The sequence below is a fragment of the Eurytemora carolleeae genome, unplaced genomic scaffold (genome assembly GCF_000591075.1).
Source record: "Eurytemora carolleeae unplaced genomic scaffold, Eaff_2.0 scaffold1389, whole genome shotgun sequence".
Lineage (NCBI taxonomy): Eukaryota > Metazoa > Arthropoda > Copepoda > Calanoida > Temoridae > Eurytemora > Eurytemora carolleeae.
The window spans coordinates 28067-48709 of NW_019397281.1; the positions used below are offsets into that span (position 1 = coordinate 28067).

At 31.8% G+C, this 20643-nt stretch overlaps 1 protein-coding gene and 1 pseudogene across 2 annotated transcripts; both read left to right on the forward strand.

Annotated features, from left to right (window-relative positions):
* The first annotated feature begins 3304 nt into the window (after window positions 1-3304).
* On the forward strand, window positions 3305-20207 carry LOC111713238 (uncharacterized). Of its 2 annotated transcripts, XM_023488064.1 has the most exons (9): window positions 3305-3352; window positions 4508-4557; window positions 6161-6238; window positions 8690-8729; window positions 13095-13154; window positions 14828-14902; window positions 17770-17899; window positions 19044-19127; window positions 20053-20207. In XM_023488064.1, the coding sequence occupies exons 1-9, from the start codon at window positions 3313-3315 to the stop codon at window positions 20138-20140; spliced, it is 645 nt and encodes a 214-aa protein (XP_023343832.1). In that variant the 5' UTR covers window positions 3305-3312; the 3' UTR covers window positions 20141-20207. The 2 variants fall into 2 exon arrangements, with proteins under 2 accessions (XP_023343832.1, XP_023343833.1); XM_023488065.1 differs by lacking the exon at window positions 13095-13154.
* On the forward strand, window positions 15977-16132 carry LOC111713240 (uncharacterized; annotated as a pseudogene).
* Window positions 20208-20643: the final 436 nt, after the last annotated feature.

Sequence of the window (20643 nt, forward strand, 5' to 3'; positions counted from 1 at the left end):
TCGTTTTAAAATGAAAACGATCGTTTTTGAAATAAAAACAACAAATAAAGCATCAAATAAAAATTAGAAATTTGAATCGACAAAATGATCCCCCATCCCCATCTTGGTAACAAGCAGTCAAAAGCCTTGCTTTGAACGAGAAAATTTGTTAGAATAAAATTTAAACAAAAACAAAAAGTTTTGTCCTTTCGTTTCGTTTTTCGTTTTCAAAAGCTTAAAACTAACTATTCGCAAAGTTTTAACAATTCTTTTTTTAAACGAATGTTTGTTTTGAAAAATCCAAAACGAAACAAAAAAATTTCGTTATTCTGATCATTTTTAATTTGATGCTAATTCCTACGGCTACATGTGTATTGTAGGTACTAGACATACTTTAGAAATGATATATTTATATTTTATAAAACTTGTTTTTACCAGACCGTATAGAACGGCTAGATAAAGAGCAAACATCTATTTCAATTGAAATCATTTGTTATTCAAAGAAAATATAATTTTATTCTTCATATATGAATTCCAAAATGTTTAACCCTATCTCTGTTGGGCTGCTACAAACCTAGAATACCCCCCTCCACCACCTCCCCAATATGCAAAAATCAAAAGTTTTGAAAATCCCCTGAGTAAAATAAAATTTAAATTCAAGTTGAGGGGGGGGGGAGGGTAGAGTGCCATTTGGGTAAAACTAACTGAAATACGAAATTTTGGCATTTAAAAATAATTTTTCTAAATGGCTCAGTCATTTTACTGTTTTTCCTGCCTTTTTGGCATCTTTTTATGAAAAACTATTTTTTGAATCATTTTGCCGCAAGGGTAGTTGAGGAGAAAATTGCACCTGACACGGTTTTTTTTTAAATGGATTTTTTGGCCAATACCTTACACATTTCTCCCTAAACTAAAATAGCATGGTGTTCAGTTTGAAAAAAAAATTACGTTCACTACTCCCAGATGGAGCTGACAAAAGGTGTTAAAAAGGCGTGATTTTTCACCTTTTTCTAAATATTTGACCATCAAAAAAATCGAAAAAAAATTTGGTAAATATCGTTTAACCAAAATAAAGGATTTCCAAAATTTTTAAAATCCCTCGAAAATTTACAGTGTTAAAAAAGAAAAGAAAAGACTTAGAGAATAGGTATAGTTCATTTGTTCATAGCCCAATTTTTCAAGGCAAGCTCATAGAAAATAATTAGACCGATAACTTTAATAGTTTGGGTGCTAGGGAGGGTTGAAAAAAAGCCTAAAAAGGGTAAAAAAAAAATGAATAAAATATTTTTCGTTTTGTTTTAAACAAACATCAAACTGTGACACATGTTTCTAAATGCATTGCATTTTTTAAGAGCTTTTTAAAAATATTGTTTTTAGATCTGTAGCTTTATGGAAAAGTATTTATATTTGAAAACATTACCAAATGTCAAACATGGCTTTTTCTGAGAATGCAAATCGGAAATTAAATATGCATTTAGAAATTGTTAATGTCAAATATTTAAGGATACTAGCCTTAGAGGGCGCTTCGCGCCCATCTTTTAAATTAATTGTGAACATGTTCTCTTTGTGTACATCTTAAAACAAAACAAAAATAATTCGCGGATTTTCACAAAAAATTTCGTGGATTTTCAAAATTTTCAAAAATTTAATGAAGATCGAATTTTGATGGAGACAAATATTTGAAATTTTGATCATTCATAAACCTTCCCTGGGGTCCCTAGATGTCCCACAAAAAATTTGGGCCCGTTTTGACGTTTATTGGATACAAACAAACAAACAGACAAACAAACAACAGACAGACAAGCCAAATTTATATATAGATTCTGTCCGTTACCCGTCATTCTTTATTTAACCCTCAAATAAATTATTTATGAAGATTGAAATCTTTTTTGCATTTAACCCTTTTCCGACTTGAATCTTATAATCTCAATTTTTTAATGATGTTCAAGTCTGTTCGACTCTGCGCGGGGCAGAAAAAATAAAAATGAACTAAAAATCTTTAATAAGTTTTAAAATGAGAAAAGTCAAAGAGTCGCAAAAAAACATAATTTTGATTTTATTCTTAATCCTCTTTTTTGGATATCTCTACTGTATAAAAGTTACGTTTGACAACAATTACAGATACAATGCTATACCAATTGAACTAATATTCGATTGAATTAAAGCCAGCTGTGCACAAGCCGGCTTTTAGAGCATTTAAGGAAATATAAATTTAATCAGGTTAATAGGAACCTATTGAAAAATATATTTTATCATATTTTAGGGCTATCATCATTTTAAACGAGTCTTAATAAACATTAATCCAAAACTTACATTTATTTGATTGATGTTTAGTTCAATTGATATGACACAATTAACACCAGAAAAAAACCCGGTATTTTTGTGTGTTTTTATTATTAAAAGGAGCTGTGTCATTGATACAGGTAGAGTCAGGCAAACGTTTGTATGACTTATATGCAGCATTTAAAAGGCGTAATTTGTCAAGTTGGGGGGGGGGAGAGATTAATATTTTTTTTAACATTCCATGAGGGGGGGAACAGCCAATGTTTGGGAGCTTAACCTCCCTAAAAATATTAATTTTCACTTATCCAGAGGGGGTGGGGTTAGATTCTAGAGACCTCCCCCCCCCTGCATATACACAATATATTATGTAATATCACGAATAGAACACCTGAAATCCCAACAATTATCCTAATAGAATGTTTTGTTAAAATGCACGAACACATTTAGTATGTTTGGCGGCATGACGTCACTTTCTGGTTAGATAGAACTTACTAATAATAGGGATCTACGAGAAATACAAAATTCATTTCGTTTAATTTTATCATCGAAAAAAACAATGCATATTCTTGCGAAACGTTTACAATTTTTGATTATTTAACGATAAAATTGTGAAATTTAAGCAACCCTAATCTAACACAATCTAAAGTAAACTTCCTTTAAAAATGACCAACTTCTATCAAATCCAAGATATTTCATAGAATTTTAATAAAAATATTTCATTCTTTCTAAAAAACATTATTTTACAAAAAATATTATTTATCAAATCTGATTCAAAAACATTTTTTCATTTTTTTCACGTTTTAAAACTCTGCATCTCTATCTGTATCTGTATCTGTATCTGTATCTGCATGTGTATCTATATCTGTATCTGTATCTGTATTTGTATTTGTATCTGCATCTGTATCTGTGGCTGTATCTGTATCTGTATCTGTATCTGTATCTGTATCTGTATCTGTATCTGTATCTGTATCTGTATATGTATTTGTATATGTATTTGTATGACTATGTATGAGTAAATGTAAACTATATTTATGTTAGTATATAAGAACAATGCGACCAGGAAGCATATTATTATTCTCTGCTTTTCTAGGTAAATCATATACACACACCTGAATATAAACATATTAAAGGGACTATACGCCTAATCATATACACACACCTGAATATAAATATATTAAAGGGTCTGCACATACGCCTAATCATATACACACACCTGAATATAAACACATTAAAGGGACTGTACGCCTAATCATATTCACACACCTGAATATAAATATATTAAAGGGACTGTACGCCTAATCATATACACACACCTGAATATAAATACATTAAAGGGACTGTACGCCTTACTTCAAGGGATATTACGTACAAAGATGACAATACCTGATTCACAGAGGAACCCGTAAAAGCTTTGTTTGATAAAGTTTTTTTTTTAATTTTGAAGACTGAATATTTTTAATAGTGGATTTTCTACAAAAGTGAATTGCGCATTCTACTGCATGAACAAATAAAGGAATTATCATTATTGATCAAATAAAGGTTTCTATGGTTCTGTTGTGAATCAGGCAATGCCATGTTTAAGTATAGGGTCACTTTAAATAACGCTTACATTCCTTTAAATCAAAATGATTACTTGCTCCGAATTCTAATTGTTAAATCTCTATCATTGTGACTAAATTGTGAAATGTGTAAACCTTTAATATTTCAATTTTGACTTCAGATCTGACAGGAAGAAAAAAGCTTGAAATATAAAAAGTTTAAATCAAGCTAAAATAAGAAAATTGGATTTTGTTGGAAGAAATCATTAAAATTCAGTTTGGATTCCTCCACTTGAAGAGTGGGGCAATTGCCCGATTTAATCCTGATCATGTACAAAGCTGAGAGGAGCATTTGCCCGATTTAATCCTGATCATGTACAAAGCTGAGAGGAGCATTTGCCCGATTTAATCCTGATCATGTAAAAAGCTGAGAGGAGCATTTGCCCGATTTAATCCTGAACATGTACAAAGCTGAGAGGAGCAATTGCCCGATTCCATCCTGATCATGTACAAAGCTGAGAGGAGCAATTGCCCGATTCAATACTGATCATGTACAAAGCTGAGAGGAGCAATTGCCCGATTCAATCCTGACCATGTACAAGCTTTAAACGTTACAAATGTGATCCTTCTCAAACTGCATGGAAGGTCACTAGAAATCTTCCCTACAGAGGCTTTTATGTTATCAATAAAACATTTTTATTATTTAGAGCTGAGCTTGTGCTTTCAGTGCTACAAGGGAAGAGGGGATAATTACAGGGTAAACTTTTAATTTTTTTTAGAAATTTACTTCACTCCGCGCCACATTTAAATCTATTAATCTTACAAATAGATTTGAGGATAACGGGACTATTGTGTGAAATTGCAAAAGAGTTATGAAGAACTTTTGCGGATTAACTAGCAGTCATGTCAGATCTTTCTACGGGGCAAATGAATGCCCGTTAATTACCATATTGACATACGATAACTGCTTACAATCTAAAAGTTGATAATTGTGGTTTCTCTGACTGGCGGATTTACACAGCTAAGAAAAAGAAGGAAATTGGTAGAATTTATCACTTCTATAAATTAGTTCTACAGTCAGAGCCATACAACTATGGAAAAGAAAGACGATTGTTAAACTCAAGCTATGTTACCAAGCAGTCCTTAATAAACATTAAACACAGAAATTGTGCAGTACACACAGAACAATTTTATTTAGTAAAGTGATTTAAAAACTGATGTTAAAATGTTTGCTTCATAACAACACAACTAATACACATCAGATTTCTTAAATATCGTCTTTCTATTCCACATAGTATGGGTGTCTCTGTTTACAGTTACACAAAAGAGTTCTACGTATTTGACATGAAAGTGTCATAGCGCCACGTCATAGACAGTTAGATTTTAATAATTTTAAATTAGGTATTTAATTCATTGTATATTAACAAGTCCACAATTAGCCTACTCTCTGTATATATAACGGAATTAAATACGTTTAATATTAACTTAAAATAAATAAAAAATAAATATATTATCAAAGGTGGTGTATAAATTGTGACTAGCGCTGTTTTTACTGCAGCAAAAAATATTAACATTTTAGCAAGGTTCCAACTTTTTAGCAATGTTTGTTGGTAAACGCGTTTTTACACACAAATATATATTTACATATATATAATATATATATATATATTATATGTGTGTATATATATATAATACATATCTTTGTATTTAATACAAATTGCAATAAATACAAGGTTAAAAATATACATATATATGTACGAGGAGGAGGGAGGGAGGTCTAAAAAGTTGAAATACAAGATACTGTTTTATATTGATTGAACATTTTTTGCCTGTTTTAACAAAACGCGAAATGAATCAACATTGTATCTTGATCATTATTCTTTTAATTATTATTATTTTAAATCCTGTTTTTCATGTTAATCTCTCAAGGATAAGTTTATTAATAATAACAATAACAATAACTGTGCAGTAACCTCTAGATATAATTTACAGTTGGTATTAATAATAAAATTATTATTTACAAATTATTTTATGACAATAATATTATTAATTATATTAATAAAAATTTTAATAAAAAATAATAATAATAATAATAACACGAATAATAATAATAATAATGATAATAATAATACAATGGTCTTCGATTATATCAATATAATTAAGACGACTTTTTATTAAAAATGCTTTGTTCCCTCAAAAGCATTTTTCAATTACAGGTTTCAAGGTAAACAAAAAACAGCTGTTAATTGACAACTTCTCTTTGTTCACTTGTAATTATGTGTCTCTGCTATTTAAAAGGTTTGGTACAAAATGGTCGTCTTCATTGTATTGATTAATACGACGACGACTGTTTATTTTAGAGAGATGAATGCGCTCAATGTGAGTTTACCGAATGCATGTGTATAAAAGCATCTCCTCTTCTTCTTTCAGCAGCTCAGGTATTAAAATTCAAATTCAAATTTCGGTTTCTTAAACTAAAAATAAGCTTTCTACTCCAATTTTAAGGTAAGAACAAAGCAATGGATCAAAGCTAATTTAAAATTGCTAAAAAAAAAACATTTTTGGTAGCTGTTCTTTCTTTAGCTGAATACTTAAGGTTATTATTTTCCTTTATTTCTCAAACGGTTTGAAAACGATCTCAATTTTCTAACGGCATTAACGAAAGATATTTTAGAAATCGTTAACGATGCTAGCGGTTAATGAGTCGTTAACGATTATTTCATGTAACAGTTGCTAGACACCTTTGAAGACAACATTTTTAAAAATCAAAACACGTAATCAAGATACATAAATATTATTTTTAATTTTGTTTCATGTAATTTTCAGTTGAAAAATTAACGAACATCGCTGTTATTTTGAAAAAAAAACATCCGTTCGTTCTTTTTTATAAAATAAAGATTTAAATTTCTTTATTTACGGTTTTGCCGTTCGTTAAGTTTAAAAACTTGCCGTTCATTAACAGAATGTATTTTAGCCCTATATTAGAACTATTATTATTAGAATTATCCGGTAATAACATAAATGAAAAATAATGTTTTCTAAATTGCTGCAATCTGTGCGACCAACAAGAAGACGACATTAAATCAACTTTATGTGTTTTAAATGTTCTTTTAAAGCAAAGCTTGAAACTCATTTTATAATAAAATGGGTCTGTGTACGCTGCATGTTTGCTGTGATTTATCATTTCATGTTCATAGGACTATTTAAAATCATATCGTGAGTCTAAAATTCATCTTCCTTTCCAGCGTTTGTAGGGCTCCACTTAACTTAAATAAACTTAAATAAAAATAAAAAGTTTCCTGTTTTAGACATTTAGATTAAAATCTGAATTAACTATGTACAATTTCGAATTTTAGTTTTCAACATTGATGTAACATAAAATGAATTCATTTCAAACAGAAATTTTCAATTAAATAACTTTAGCATGGTTTTGCTGAACAAGAATTAAATGTTTCAAAATGAATCAATTAGATTCTATTTTTTAACATTATGCATCTAATTCAAATTTATATTTTTCAAAGGTTTTTGCAAAACAAATAAATTAAGATAAGATAAGATAAGATAAGATAAAGTTTATTGCTAAAATAAATGTATCTCACTGTATACAGATAGAGTTTACAATCACAAAATTGATGATTATATTAACAGTACAAGTATAAAGCAATTAGGTGGAAAATAGCTCTTGGCTGTTTTGATTATTTTTTCCGCCTAATTTTAGTAATAATAACAAATAATTTCAAATTAAATAGATTTAAGGAGAACGATTAGAGATCAGGGTGCAAATTTATCATATGCAAAATAGTTTATACACTAATTCGAATAACTAGAGTTTAAAGTAATTTTCTGACATGTACACAACAAATATCAAAGCATATTAAAACATATCTAATTAGTTTTACATGAATAGCAATTCGGTTTATAAAACATTGTCCTATAATTTTCAAAAAGAGAATTTAGTAGTCTATTTTTAAATACACTTAGAGAGTTAACTCTACAAAATTGAAACTTTAACAAATTAGTTTCTCAAAATTATTTCAACCCATTTTATAGTCAAGACAAAAAGTGTAAAATTCAATTTTCTTTTTCCTTTTATGCAGTGTTACGCGACAACATTGTTGACTGTTTCCTACAGAATTGAATGCTTCGCAATGCAGTTTAATGCAAATGCAATAAATGCAGTGTTTGCATCCTGTTGCATACATATTCATGCATCATGCAGTTTTGCATTCAATTATTCACACCAAGATTAAATAGGCTGTTTAAAAATTTGAAAAATGCATTTTTGATCAAAAGTAAAAGAGTAAAAATAGTCTTTCTAAAATAAGATGTTTAAATTCTTCTCTTTTTCATTCCCCTTTTAACAATTAGCTAAAGCTTTTTTTAAGTAAACGCGTTTTTTTACAATGAACACCTTTAACATTTTAAAACAGGAATTAGACAAAAGTTAAACACGTGTCAGTGTGACAATAAAAAAATTTAAAAAAACTTTAAATAAAAAACCAATCATAGTTGCAAATATGAAGCCGATAAATTTGAAATTTTGCACGCCATTTAAGATTATATACAGAAATGGGAGGAACTCTCTAATTTAGAACACACGGTTTTTGATTTTTCTCTACTATATCCAAGAAAGAACGGTTTAAGAAGAAAATCAAAAGTGTGTCCATTGGATACTTATATTAAGGATATCTCATTCTAAAGTTTTCAGCTCAGAATGCATTAAAAGCACCCTAGACAAAAAGATTATTTTATAACACAATTTTTATGAGACTAAACTGTTTTATTGAACCTTTTGAACCAAGTTTAGTAATTAATCCTTTGAAGTTACTTTACATAAAAGTTTATTTTTGATAATTTTATTGAAGTTTTTGTAAAAACTTTTCTTTAAGGATGGAATAGCTTTCCCAGGAGACTATCCCCCATATCAAGGTAAAACTCCTATCTACCTGTCTACCTGTCTACCTGTCTACCTGTCTATCTATCTACCTGTCTACATGTCTACCTGTCTTCCTGTCTAATTGTCTACTGTCTACCTGTCTACCTGTCTATATATCTACCTGTCTACCTGTCTTCCTGTCTACCTGTCTGCCTGTCTCCTTGTCTACCGGTCTGCATGTATACCTGTCTACCTGTCTACCTGTCTCTATCTACCTGTCTACCTGTCTACCTGTCTTCCTGTCTACCTGTCTACCTGTCTGCCTGTCTACCTGCCTACCTGTATACCTGTCTTCCTGTCTACCTGTCTACCTGTCTAATTTTCTACCTGTATACCTGTCTACCTGTCTTCCTGTATACCTGTCTACCTGTCTCCTTGTCTACCTGTCTACCTGTCTATCTATCTACCTGTCTACCTGTCTACCTGTCTACCTGTCTACTTTTCTATCTGTCTACCTGTCTAACTTTCTGCCTATATATCTATCTACCTGTCTACCTTTCTACCTGTCTTCCTGTCTACCTGTCTACCTGTCTATCTATCTACCTGTCTACCTGTCTACCTGTCTACCTGTATACTTGTCTACCTGTCTACCTGTCTACCTGTTTACCTGTCTACCTGTCTACTTTTCTACCTGTCTACTTGTCTACCTTGCTACCTGTTTACCTGTCTACCTGTCTACCTGTCTAACTGTCTACCTGTCTACCTGTATACCTGTCTACCTCTCTACCTGTCTACCTGTCTACCTGTCTATCTTTCGATCTATCTATCTATCTGTCTATCTATCTTTCTATCTATCTATCTATCTATTCTTATATAAGTTGTAGAAATTTTATATTTCCTGTTTTGCTTTAAATATTTTCCGATATTTGAACCTACTATTGGAAAAGGAAAGAGCATGGGGGGGGAACAGGGCACGTGGCTAGGGTGTGTGGGAATAGAGTAAGCCAAAAAAGTGGAGACCAGGAAAAAAAGAGAAAACAGGAAAAAAAAGGGAAACAGGAAAAAAGGGAGAACAGGAAAAAAGGGAGAAAAGGAAAAAAGGGAGAACAGGAAAAAAAGGGAGAATAGGAAAAAAAGGGAGAACAGGAAAAAAGGTGAGAACAGGAAAAAATGGAGAACAGGAAAACAGGAAAAAAGGGAGAACATGAAAAGAGGGAGAACAGAAAAAAGAGGGAGAACAGGAAAAAAGGGAGAATAGGAAAAAGAGGGAGAATAGGAAAAAAGGGAGAATATGAAAAAGAGAGAGAATAGGAAAAAAGGGAGAATAGGAAAAAGAGGGAGAATAGGAGAAAGAGGGAGAATATGAAAAAGAGGGAGAATAGGAAAAAGGGAACAATAGGAAAAGGAGAAAACAGGAAAACAGGAAAACAGGAAAAGAGGGAGAATAGGAAAAAAGGGAGAACAGGAAAAAAGGGAGTATAGGAAAAAGATGGAGAATAGGAAAAAAGGGACTAAAGGAAAAAAGGGAGAAGAGGAAAAAAGGGAGAAGAGGAAAAAGAGAGAGAATAGGAAAAAAGGGAGAATAGGAAAAAGATGGAGAATAGGAAAAAAGGGAGAAGAGGAAAAAGAGAGAGAATAGGAAAAAGGGAGAATAGGAAAAAGGGAAGAATAGAAAAAGGAGAAAACAGGAAAACAGGAAAAGGGGAAAACAGGAAAAGAGGGAGAATAGGAAAAAGGGGAGAATAAGAAAAAGATGGAGAATAGGAAACAGAGGGAGAATAGGAAAAAGGGGAGAAAAGGAAAAAGAGAGAGAATATGAAAAAGAGGGAGAATAGGAGAAAAAGAGAGAGAATAGGAAAAAGGGGGAAAATAGGTAGAAAAGGGAGAATAGGAGAAAGAGGGAGAATAGGAAAAAAAAGAAAATAGGAAAAAGAGGGAGAATAGGAAATATGGGAAAGAGTAAGAATAGGAGAAAGAGGGTAACTTGAAATTAAGCTTACAGTCCCTTTAAGTCCATTTTGTATTCCCACTACTATGATCTAATTTTGTACTGCCACTACTATGATCTAATTTTGTATTGCCACTACTATGATCTAATTTTGTATTGCCACTACTATACTCTAATTTTGTATTGCTACTACTATGATCTAATTTTGTATTACCACTACTATACTCTAATTTTGTATTGCCACTACTATGATCTAATTTTGTATTGCCACTACTATGATATAATTTTGTATTGCCACTACTATATGATCTAATTTTGTATTGCTACTACTATGATCTAATTTTGTATTGTCACTACTATGATCTAATTTTGTATTGCCACTACTATATGATCTAATTTTGTATTGCCACTACTATGATCTAATTTTGTTTCATCTACTATTGTAGTAATCTGGATAATCTAGACGACTATAGATATGTATATATAGTGTATATATACACAGATATGCACCTATATATATGAACACAGATATGATACCTCGCCGCTATCAACATAAAGAATAAAAGTAATAAAGCTTAGTGCACAAAGAACCTTACTAGTAGAAAGACTTATATACAAATATAATCTTCTACCTTAGGTTAAGAGCAGCTCCCAAACTTATATCGATTCATAACTCAGACTATTAACATAATATAGCCTGATAAATATATTCAACTGTGAATAGCTAGTTATAGATATTTATATTAACCTAGGCAAGCAAAGATATATAATTCTGCATAGCTAAACCCAATACATAGCTCCGTAGAATTAATAGCTCCGCAGAGTTAATAGATCCACAAAGCTAATAGCTCCGCAACATTAATAGTTCTGCAAAGCGAATAGCTCCGCATAGTTGATAGCTCCGCAAAGCTAAATAAGGAAGCTCTATAACGCTAAGCAAGACCAATAGCTTAGTAAAAGTTATATATATATACATATAACCAATCTTAGATAGTTCCTAATTATACTAATAGCTAAGTAACAAAGATACCATAAAAGTTACTAAAGCTTTCTTATAAGTGAAGATGTCTGGATTCTTCAAGTACATCGAACACTGTCCAAATATCACTGGATCTCTTCTGGACGATGTAACGGAGGGAGACAGTGACTATGGATTGGAGTTGGAGGCACTGTTCATCTCTGATAGCTCCACTGAGATAGTGACTGCATCCATAGAGATAGTCACTGTTCCATCCTCAGACGACGAACCTGAGGAATTGGAAGCAGATATGCCCGCCCTCACTACTGCAGAGGTGTCTGAGAGATCCGGAGATGAGGGAGAAGGCGGAGTGGATGGTGAGAGGGATGAACTGGATGAAATAGAGGCAGAGGAGAGGAAGTCCCAGCAAGGGGATGGCAGAGCTGTTAATGAAGAGGTTCCTAGCCTGGAGGATGCCGGAGAAGAAGAGGATGAGTTCACAAGTATGTGGAGGAAACTGGGCCTGCAACCAGACAGGGGACAGGTGAACTTGGTGAAGGAGAACAGGCGAAAGGTACGGGGCCGGATTGAGGTGATCTAGCAGGAATTACGCCTGGTAATGATGGAAGCATTTGAGAACCATGGCGGAATGGTCTACAGCGAGGAGGAGCATCAGCTCAAGCAGGAATTGGCGCTTGTCACCAATATGTCCCTCATTATGGAGCAGCGGCTGGAGCTGTTACAACTCCTTGCCATGGAAGTCGAGTTCGGACCAGAATATTTATCTCCTGAAATATATAATATTGAATCAGTAAACTTAGATTAATAAATATGAACTAAGAGAGTTAATTATTGCGTTTTGAAATTCTGCTGTAGATCAAATAAAACTCGGGGTTTACAACACTCTGATATAATTTTGTATTACCACTAATATGATCTAATTTTGTATTGTCACTACTATGATCTAATTTTGTATTGCCACTACTTTGATTTAATTTTGTATTGCCACTACTATGATCTAATTTTGTATTGCCACTACTATGATCTAATTTTGTATTGCCACTACTATGATCGAATTTTGTATTGCCACTACTATGATCTAATTTCGTATTGCCACTACTTTGATCTAATTTTGTATTGCCAATCCTATGATCTAATTTTGTATTGCTACTACTATGATCTAATTTTTTATTGCTACTACTATGATTTAATTTTGTATTGCCACTACTGTGATTTAATTGAACTTGTGATTATGTCACAAACTCTGATTTTTAACCCCTAAATCTTTGCAATCCTATGTTGTAGACCTTAGATATTTCAAACTATGAATTCTATTGGATCAAATGATCTAAGTTTTAAAAAATCTAAGGCTTACACCATCAGGTTGCAAAGTTATAGTGATGAGAAAATTTAAGTTAGTGGCCATGGCTCAATTCCTCGTATTAATCAACAATATATGTGCAGAAAATTTGCACGTTTTGCACAAGTGTTATTTTATTGCACATTGCACAGGATCTGGTGGGAGCAACTTTCCAGATTCATCTCTCTCTGCACCTAAACTTCAAATACAAGGCAAATATCAGGGATTAGAAATTCATTGCGCTTTGTGCCTTTAAGTCAAATTAAATTTTTCCATATACAGCTGCTCTTTCTACTGAAATCGCTATTTCTATTTGTCTATAATATACATAAATAAAATCAAATTCGCAAAAGCAGTTTTATAAATTTATGAAATGTCGTTTTGAATATTTTCAAATGGGTTTTATACTGTTATACGTACAGAGCGTCCCATATCATATTAGACTACTCCAAAAAAATAGTATTCTTCGCAAGAAAATTTTTATATTAGCTTTATTAAATTGTTCAAAATGATTTATTCTTCTTAAATTTTCTGATTACTCTCGGAAATCGTAAATTAGACTGATTGACGATCTAATATGATGTGGGACACCCTGTACATGAACTAATATGATGTGGGACACCCTGTACATTATCTAATATGATATGGGACACCCTGTGCATCTCAGTAATTACAAAAAATAAATAAGAAACTATGAATATGCGGGAACAGTCCATTTAATCATTGAATAAAAAACTAAATATTTGCAGCATTCCATTATCAGAAAGTAAACAAAACAACATTTTATAATTCTTCAGATGTCTCTTTTTATTTAAGTTTAACTGTATTAAATATGCAATTTTGAATTAACACTGTATATGTAAGTTATTTTTTGTACTAATATTTTATTTCATTTGCAAAATTATATCATTTAACATCTTATGTTACTTTTCTGGAATTTGTGGCATTATTTGAGTATCTTTCAAATTGTCACATATACACTGACAGTGAAAACTATAAAACGGTGAAATAAATGTTTTCTTTTGTTTTTTACTCAATTTTTTTTTAATTTTCAATAACAATTTAAAAGGTTGAAAATAGCAGTACTGTTAGCGGCAATTTGTAACTAAAAGAAAAGCAGACTAAGAGAATTCCACTATTTTCTGGTTTTTACAGTGTGTGAAAATATATTCACCATATCAGTGTTGTTTTATGACAATAGGAATATTTAACTATGGAGACAATTCAATTTATACATTTGCACACAGAAACGAAATAAAACAAAATTATATTTAAAAAAAAATAAGATGAATACCAAAAAGCACGAGGATTTTTTTTCTTCAAAAAAATACCCAGAACATTTTTAAGAAGTTAGTATAGTGGCTTAGTAACACTTTTTTATGTAAGTGCTCAAATCCACGTTTTTTTATAAAATTAAAAACATATTTGAATTTTTTCAATGTTCAAACTTTTTTGGGTGTAATTGTTTGTTTATGTGTAGATCAAATTACTGATTAAAGCCAGTATGATAATCGTCAAAATAAATTTTTGTCAAATTTTAAAATGATAGTTGTTCAGCCTTCCATCAAACAATTTCTGAAACATTTAAAAAAAAAAAAAAAAAAATCAGACGGTATTCAGCGGTTCGAGACAGACACATCTTTGATAACCATATTAACATGCTTTAAAAAATTGAAAAATCGACCTCACCTAATGATTTTAATCAGTTAATCACGGAATAAATTCTTTTTAAATTTTCTCATCAATAAATAATGTTCTACTGTACATATTTTGGCTGGTAAAATGAACTAGTTTCCCACTGATTACTGTGTGCGACATTCCAAAGGGAAAACAAAGACGGCATTATAATTCCACAGTTTTCTGATCCTCACCGTATTTGTTTCAGGATATCCCGGTAACCTAGACAACCGATATCCTCCGGACCAGGGCAGATATCCTCCGGACCAGGGCAGATATCCAGGTATTCACCAAAATATCCAGAGCTGGATAAATTTGTTTAAACCCGAGTGGACCATCCCCGCCTAAAAAGGTGACTAGGACAGTCTTTGCGCCTAACCTAGGCATCCTTTTGTTTAATGTAGCATATTTCAGACACTGGATCCGATCCCCAGCAGGAGGTCATTCAGAAAACAAGCTAGAATAAGACTAAAAATATGTCTATTTGAGATATTGTTTTTTTCCCACAGTTTTAAGTTTGGGTTTATGGGGGGAGTGTCCTAAGAAAGAGAGATAAAGAATGTGTTACTATCTTCCTGTCTATTTTCTTATCTTTCTATCTATGTCAAGAGTCTATAATCTTAACCAGATGTTAAAATTATCAGAGACCTCCCCTTTCTGTGAATAAATTGTCTTCTCCCCCTCTCCTCCCCCCATGTCTTAGAAGCTGTTAGAGGCGGATCATGTTTAGGCAGGTTTTTAGTAAAAATTAGCCTGATGTAGTTTAAGCTCTTTCGATTGCGACTTATTTTGACTAAATGCAACTTAAGATAATTTTTTGTTGTTAAATAAAATTTTATAAAAATTTATCAAAAATTTAATGTAACAAAAATATTTTTTAATTTTTTAAAATCACATTTTATTTTTTCAAGTCTTATAAAATACGAAAAAATAAAAAGTTTAAAATTTTTGTCCAAAAATTGATAATCCCGTTTTTTTGGTTGGGGAGGGGGGGGGGGATGTTAAGTATATGGCTGGAAGAATATCACATATCCCTGTTTACCAAATTTCATATTTCACCAACGGTGCGTAAATATTTTCACACCGAACGTAGTGAGGTGTGAAAATACTTTCATTTGAATAAAACTACATTAGATGCCACTAGATGGCTCTAGTAGTGCTAGTTTAAAATATATGTATGAATGAATGTACTTAAGTTTTTACAAATTTTTCTTCATAATATTTTCTAATTTACATAAAGCTTTAATAAACTTAATTATCTGTTTAATATTTTTTCAATTGCATCTTATGTGAATATACTCACAGAATCAGGAGGGGGGTTGAATCTTTAAATTCTCAGAGCAAGTTGTTTGCAATTATGAATATACTTCACAGGATCATTTCTGTAGTATGATTGACAATTTTCCTGTCTGAAACTTGAAACCTTACTCAGCCATGATGATGAGACACACGGCCTGTTCAGAGGGTGATTAAGTTACTTTTTTAATCTGAGCATAGACAGGATTTTTATGGTTGGGGGGTACTCTGTACACTGACCCTGTAGCCCCTGACCTGAGAGAGCTTATAAACAATATTTTAGGCACATATTCAGCCCTAATTTTAGTTGCCTAACTTGTAGGGCAATCCTATTTTTAGTTGCCTTATTAAGCGGGTAATCCAATTTTTAGTTGCCTTATTAGGCAGGCAATCCTATTTTTATTTGCCTAATTAGGCGGGCCTAGTTGCTTAGATTAGGCAGGGTTGGACGCATTGCCAGCTGCGCCAGCTGCCTTCCATGGTAGCTGTAAATGCCACAGCTGGGCACACAGACACACACATACGGACAAATATAGCGAGACCCCCTGTCAGGATATTGAACGTGTAACCCCACACCTTTCCGTTCTGAGCACTGACTAAAAATGGGCTTTTCAGTTGTATTCAGTTGTGATCCTCTTGATGAATGATAAGTGTCTCAAGGCGCTTAAATAATAATGACTAATAGTCACAAATAGTCTTTAATATTTAGAGCTTCGGTCTATCCAGGAAGGGAATGAGCTGGGAACTTTTGAATGATGGATATCGGGATTAAGGCTTGATCCACTCTTTTTCTTAATCTCGAGATTAAATAATGTTTGTTCTACTCTTGTTATTAATCTCCAGATTAATTAACCGATCAGGATTAAGGATATCCCATTCTAAAGTTTTCAGCTCTGTATACATAACTTAAGCTAAACCTCCATTTGTATCATATCGGTTTAAAGGGTGCATTGGAAATGCCGTTTAAATAAATGGAGGGTCTTTGGAATTTACGTGCAATAAACTCAATATCTACATTGGAAACTTTTGATGGGAAGCGAAACAGAACAGGCTCATAGTTTTGTAATTTTTTATTGGCCTTTAGATATATATTGAGAAATATTGATCTCTATCTTAGAAAAGATCTAGGGGTTAATTCTATTCCTCTTTGAAATCCTATTATGATGGTCATACCCTTTAAAGATAAAAAAATATTAATAGAGAAGATATATTCCTTGATGTGATTAACTCAGAAATATTATTATAAAAAAAAAATTTCCTTCAATCCAATATTAAAACCTGTATCAAATTATGAAATATCCAATATCGAAAAATCCAGGAAATTACCTATATATATATATACATATCTAGTAAATTACCAATATCCACATATCCAGGAAATAACCGATATATCTATGTATCTATGTACCTATAGGACGATATCAACATATCTAGGAAATAATCGAAATTCATTAATAACCAAAATTAGATAAGGTTTGCGAGGATAAAACCGAAAAAAAGAGTTAGAACTCATGAAGAATCAAAAGGAGGAAGATTAACACATCATATGAGGCGGAATAAAGGCAGAGAGTCTGCCAGAGAGCTTCGACTTAATTGATTCATTAGTATAAACCAATTTTTGTTCTTTTTTTATACTGTAAATACATTTTTCCTATGCCCTTAAAACATATTCACATCAGTTTTATGCTTTATATTTCCCTTTACTTCAACCACTTTTAAATGGTAACACTATATTCATTTATTCAGGAATAAAAGATATCCATGTATATCCAAGGAATAATCTATATCCATATTTCCAGGAGGAAAGGAAGGACATTCTTATATCCAGGAAATGACCGTTATTGTAATTTATAGGAAATGATCGTTATCCCCCTGGTCCAGGGTTTGATAACCAGTTTCCCCAGGGTCCGGGCAGCATAAACCAGTTTAATGGAGGAAGACAAGGACGGGTCAATGTAGATTATCAATCTGGAGAAATATTGAGGTAAAATATATAATTTCACTCTATATTATAGATTTCATCTAATGGCTGCTAGTATGTTCTGCAATATTGCGCGTTTCCAGCTTTCTCAACACTGCAGCAACAGCTGTTTTTGCTCAGTATCTTTTAGAAATGTATCTTGTAAACACCAGCGAGTGTAAGGGCTTTTCCAGTCAATCTGTGGCTGTTTCTGAGAATCTGAAGACCAATTCGTAAAACTATCGTAGACCGATTGGAGCCGTTAATGATTGTTGAACATTTTCCAATAATGTCCTTGATAAAATTGAGATCGTTGACTAAATGTAATTTAAAAAACGGTAAACTAACACCTGAAATTTCTCTTTTTTAACAGTTGCAATTCTAACCCTTAAGAAAAAGGCTAGAAAAAGTTGGAACGTGCCCAGCCCTACCGTAAAGTTGGCTCACAGGTCTCAAATGAATCCAAAGAATTCTCTACAATAGTGCATTCTCAACTACCATTGTCTAATTCGTCAGTCTCTTTAATGCACATTACTATCTGTAAAGTGTATATGTATTCCCAATAATATTATCAGATACCTTTGAGGAGAAACCACAACATTCTACTGTACTGAAACCAAGGAGCTATTTATTGAATACTAAGATAATATGGTTCATTCTGTGCATTACAATTAAAGGGAATGTAAGTGTAATTTCGTGTGACCCTCCATGCAAAGATGACAATGCCAGATTTTCTACAAAGCTTACTTTGATCAAAAATATGGAGGATACAGTCGTTTTCTGACTCTAAAAGTGTTTAATTCTCCATTGCTTATTTTAAACAAGAACTGCTCTAGTCACATTCGCAGAGAAATTGCAAAACAATTTAGAGAAACAAAAACATTGATATATCTAAATTATACTTGATCAGAAAAGCTTTTAAGCGTGAATTGTCATCTTAGCATGGAGGGTCAACTGAAATTACGCTTATAGTCCCTTTAAGTAACAAAGTTACAAAGTACATGGTCTTGATCATTAATGATCCAGGGCCTATATTTTCAATTTCAAGCATTTTAAAAATGTGATAAGGCCTGAATAAACATTGTCATTTATTCATTGAAAATTGAATGGATCACAGAACAGGGAAAGGAATAATTGCAATCCTAAACACACAAAAATGATTTTGTAGAGATTGCTGGGCAAATCCGTTTACAGCTGAACAACCAGGATGTTCTTCACAAACCTTTCAGGGGCGTACCTACTACATTTGCAGGTTAATAACTAGGACATCTTAAAAATACCTTTTTTTACAGGGGGACCCAATAAAAATGTAAATTAAGAGACAACTATTATATCGTCTAAGATTCACGAGGCATTTTTTGTAAAAAAAAATCAAATCATGTCTGTTTTTTTGTATATTCAAAATTAGGAGATATTAAGAAAGGAATTGAGTCTTTTCTTTGGAACCTGATTGTGTAAATCTTTCCTATTTCAAATAAAATAAAATCCTTTGTCATTGGATTTTTTGTTTAAATCAAAACTTAATATAAAAACTTCTGTCTATGTTAATTCGTAAGATACACTAATTTGTATAATAAAATGGTTTGCAAATCACACCTAAGAACTAGTTTACTAGAAATTTTAAATAAAAAAATTCTGAATAGTTAATTAGCTAAGTTGTTTGGAACAGAACAAATTTTTATACATTTGGATGAATCAAATCAGGATAGACGGCCAAAGTTTTTAGTTCTGAAAGAATAAATTAAAAACAAAATAAAAATTCATCATTATTGATGGAACTGCCTTAAATGTATTTGTTTTACAAGTACTTCATATGACATATATGTTTATGTAAAAGGTTCTCTATTTCAGAGGAAATAAATAAACCTTTTAAAACATAAATATCATACATGAAAGCATTGAACTTTTCTTTTTCTGATTCTGAAAACTTTGTACAAAAATTCGGAATTTATTTTTTTCTTTAATGTCATATCTACATTTTCATAATAAACGTCAGACAAAGTTAAATCTCAATGACATTTGATGAAAACGATTTTAAAAACAAACATTTTTTAAATGAAAACTCGGACTTTAAGGAAAATTAATCTACAGGTTTGTTATTGAATAATGCACATTACACAAATTACAAAAATTAGTTATACTTTATAAAAAATATTAATTTATATTTGTCTGTTTAGATGTATGGGAGAACTTTGTAACTCATCGAGTTTGCCTGCTCTGAGTCTAACCCTGCTTTCTTTTCTTCTTGCTAGATATATTCTGTAGCATTATGTTTTTTTTTTTATTTATTTTTTATTATAAAGTTTGTAAACACTAATAAATACTTGATTAAGTAAGAAAATACATTTATTTTCATTACAGCCTAATTTCAAGCGAACCTCCATGCAAAAATAACAATATCTGATTTACACTGATACCCTTGAAACCTTATTCTGATAAAAAATGAGGAAGATAAAGTTGTTTTTCAGTCTCAAAAAGTGTTTATTTCTGTGAATTGCTTCAATATAAGCAAGTAATGCGCAAGTCAATATTGCAGAAACCCCAGAACAGAAATAATCATCATAAACAATTAAAACCGTGGATATCTAATTCACATTTAACCAGACAATGCATTACAGGCTGTACGTCTGACGAGCTTTTCACTAAGTGATCTACTTTTCTTGTAATGTAAAAAGGAATTGAGTTTTTGCAACAAACTCAAATTTTCTAACACCTATAGCTTCGCAACCTGATGGTGTAAACCTTTAATATTTCAAACTAAGTCTATT

Bases quoted from the DNA above. Each gene is read 5' to 3' on its own strand.
- LOC111713238 (XM_023488064.1), top strand. From the start codon at position 3,313: ATGCGACCAGGAAGCATATTATTATTCTCTGCTTTTCTAG. The intron at 8,730-13,094 runs GTAAAACTCCTA...CACATTGCACAG, and splicing joins AGACTATCCCCCATATCAAG to GATCTGGTGGGAGCAACTTT. The intron at 14,903-17,769 runs GTATTCACCAAA...TGTAATTTATAG, and splicing joins GGACCAGGGCAGATATCCAG to GAAATGATCGTTATCCCCCT.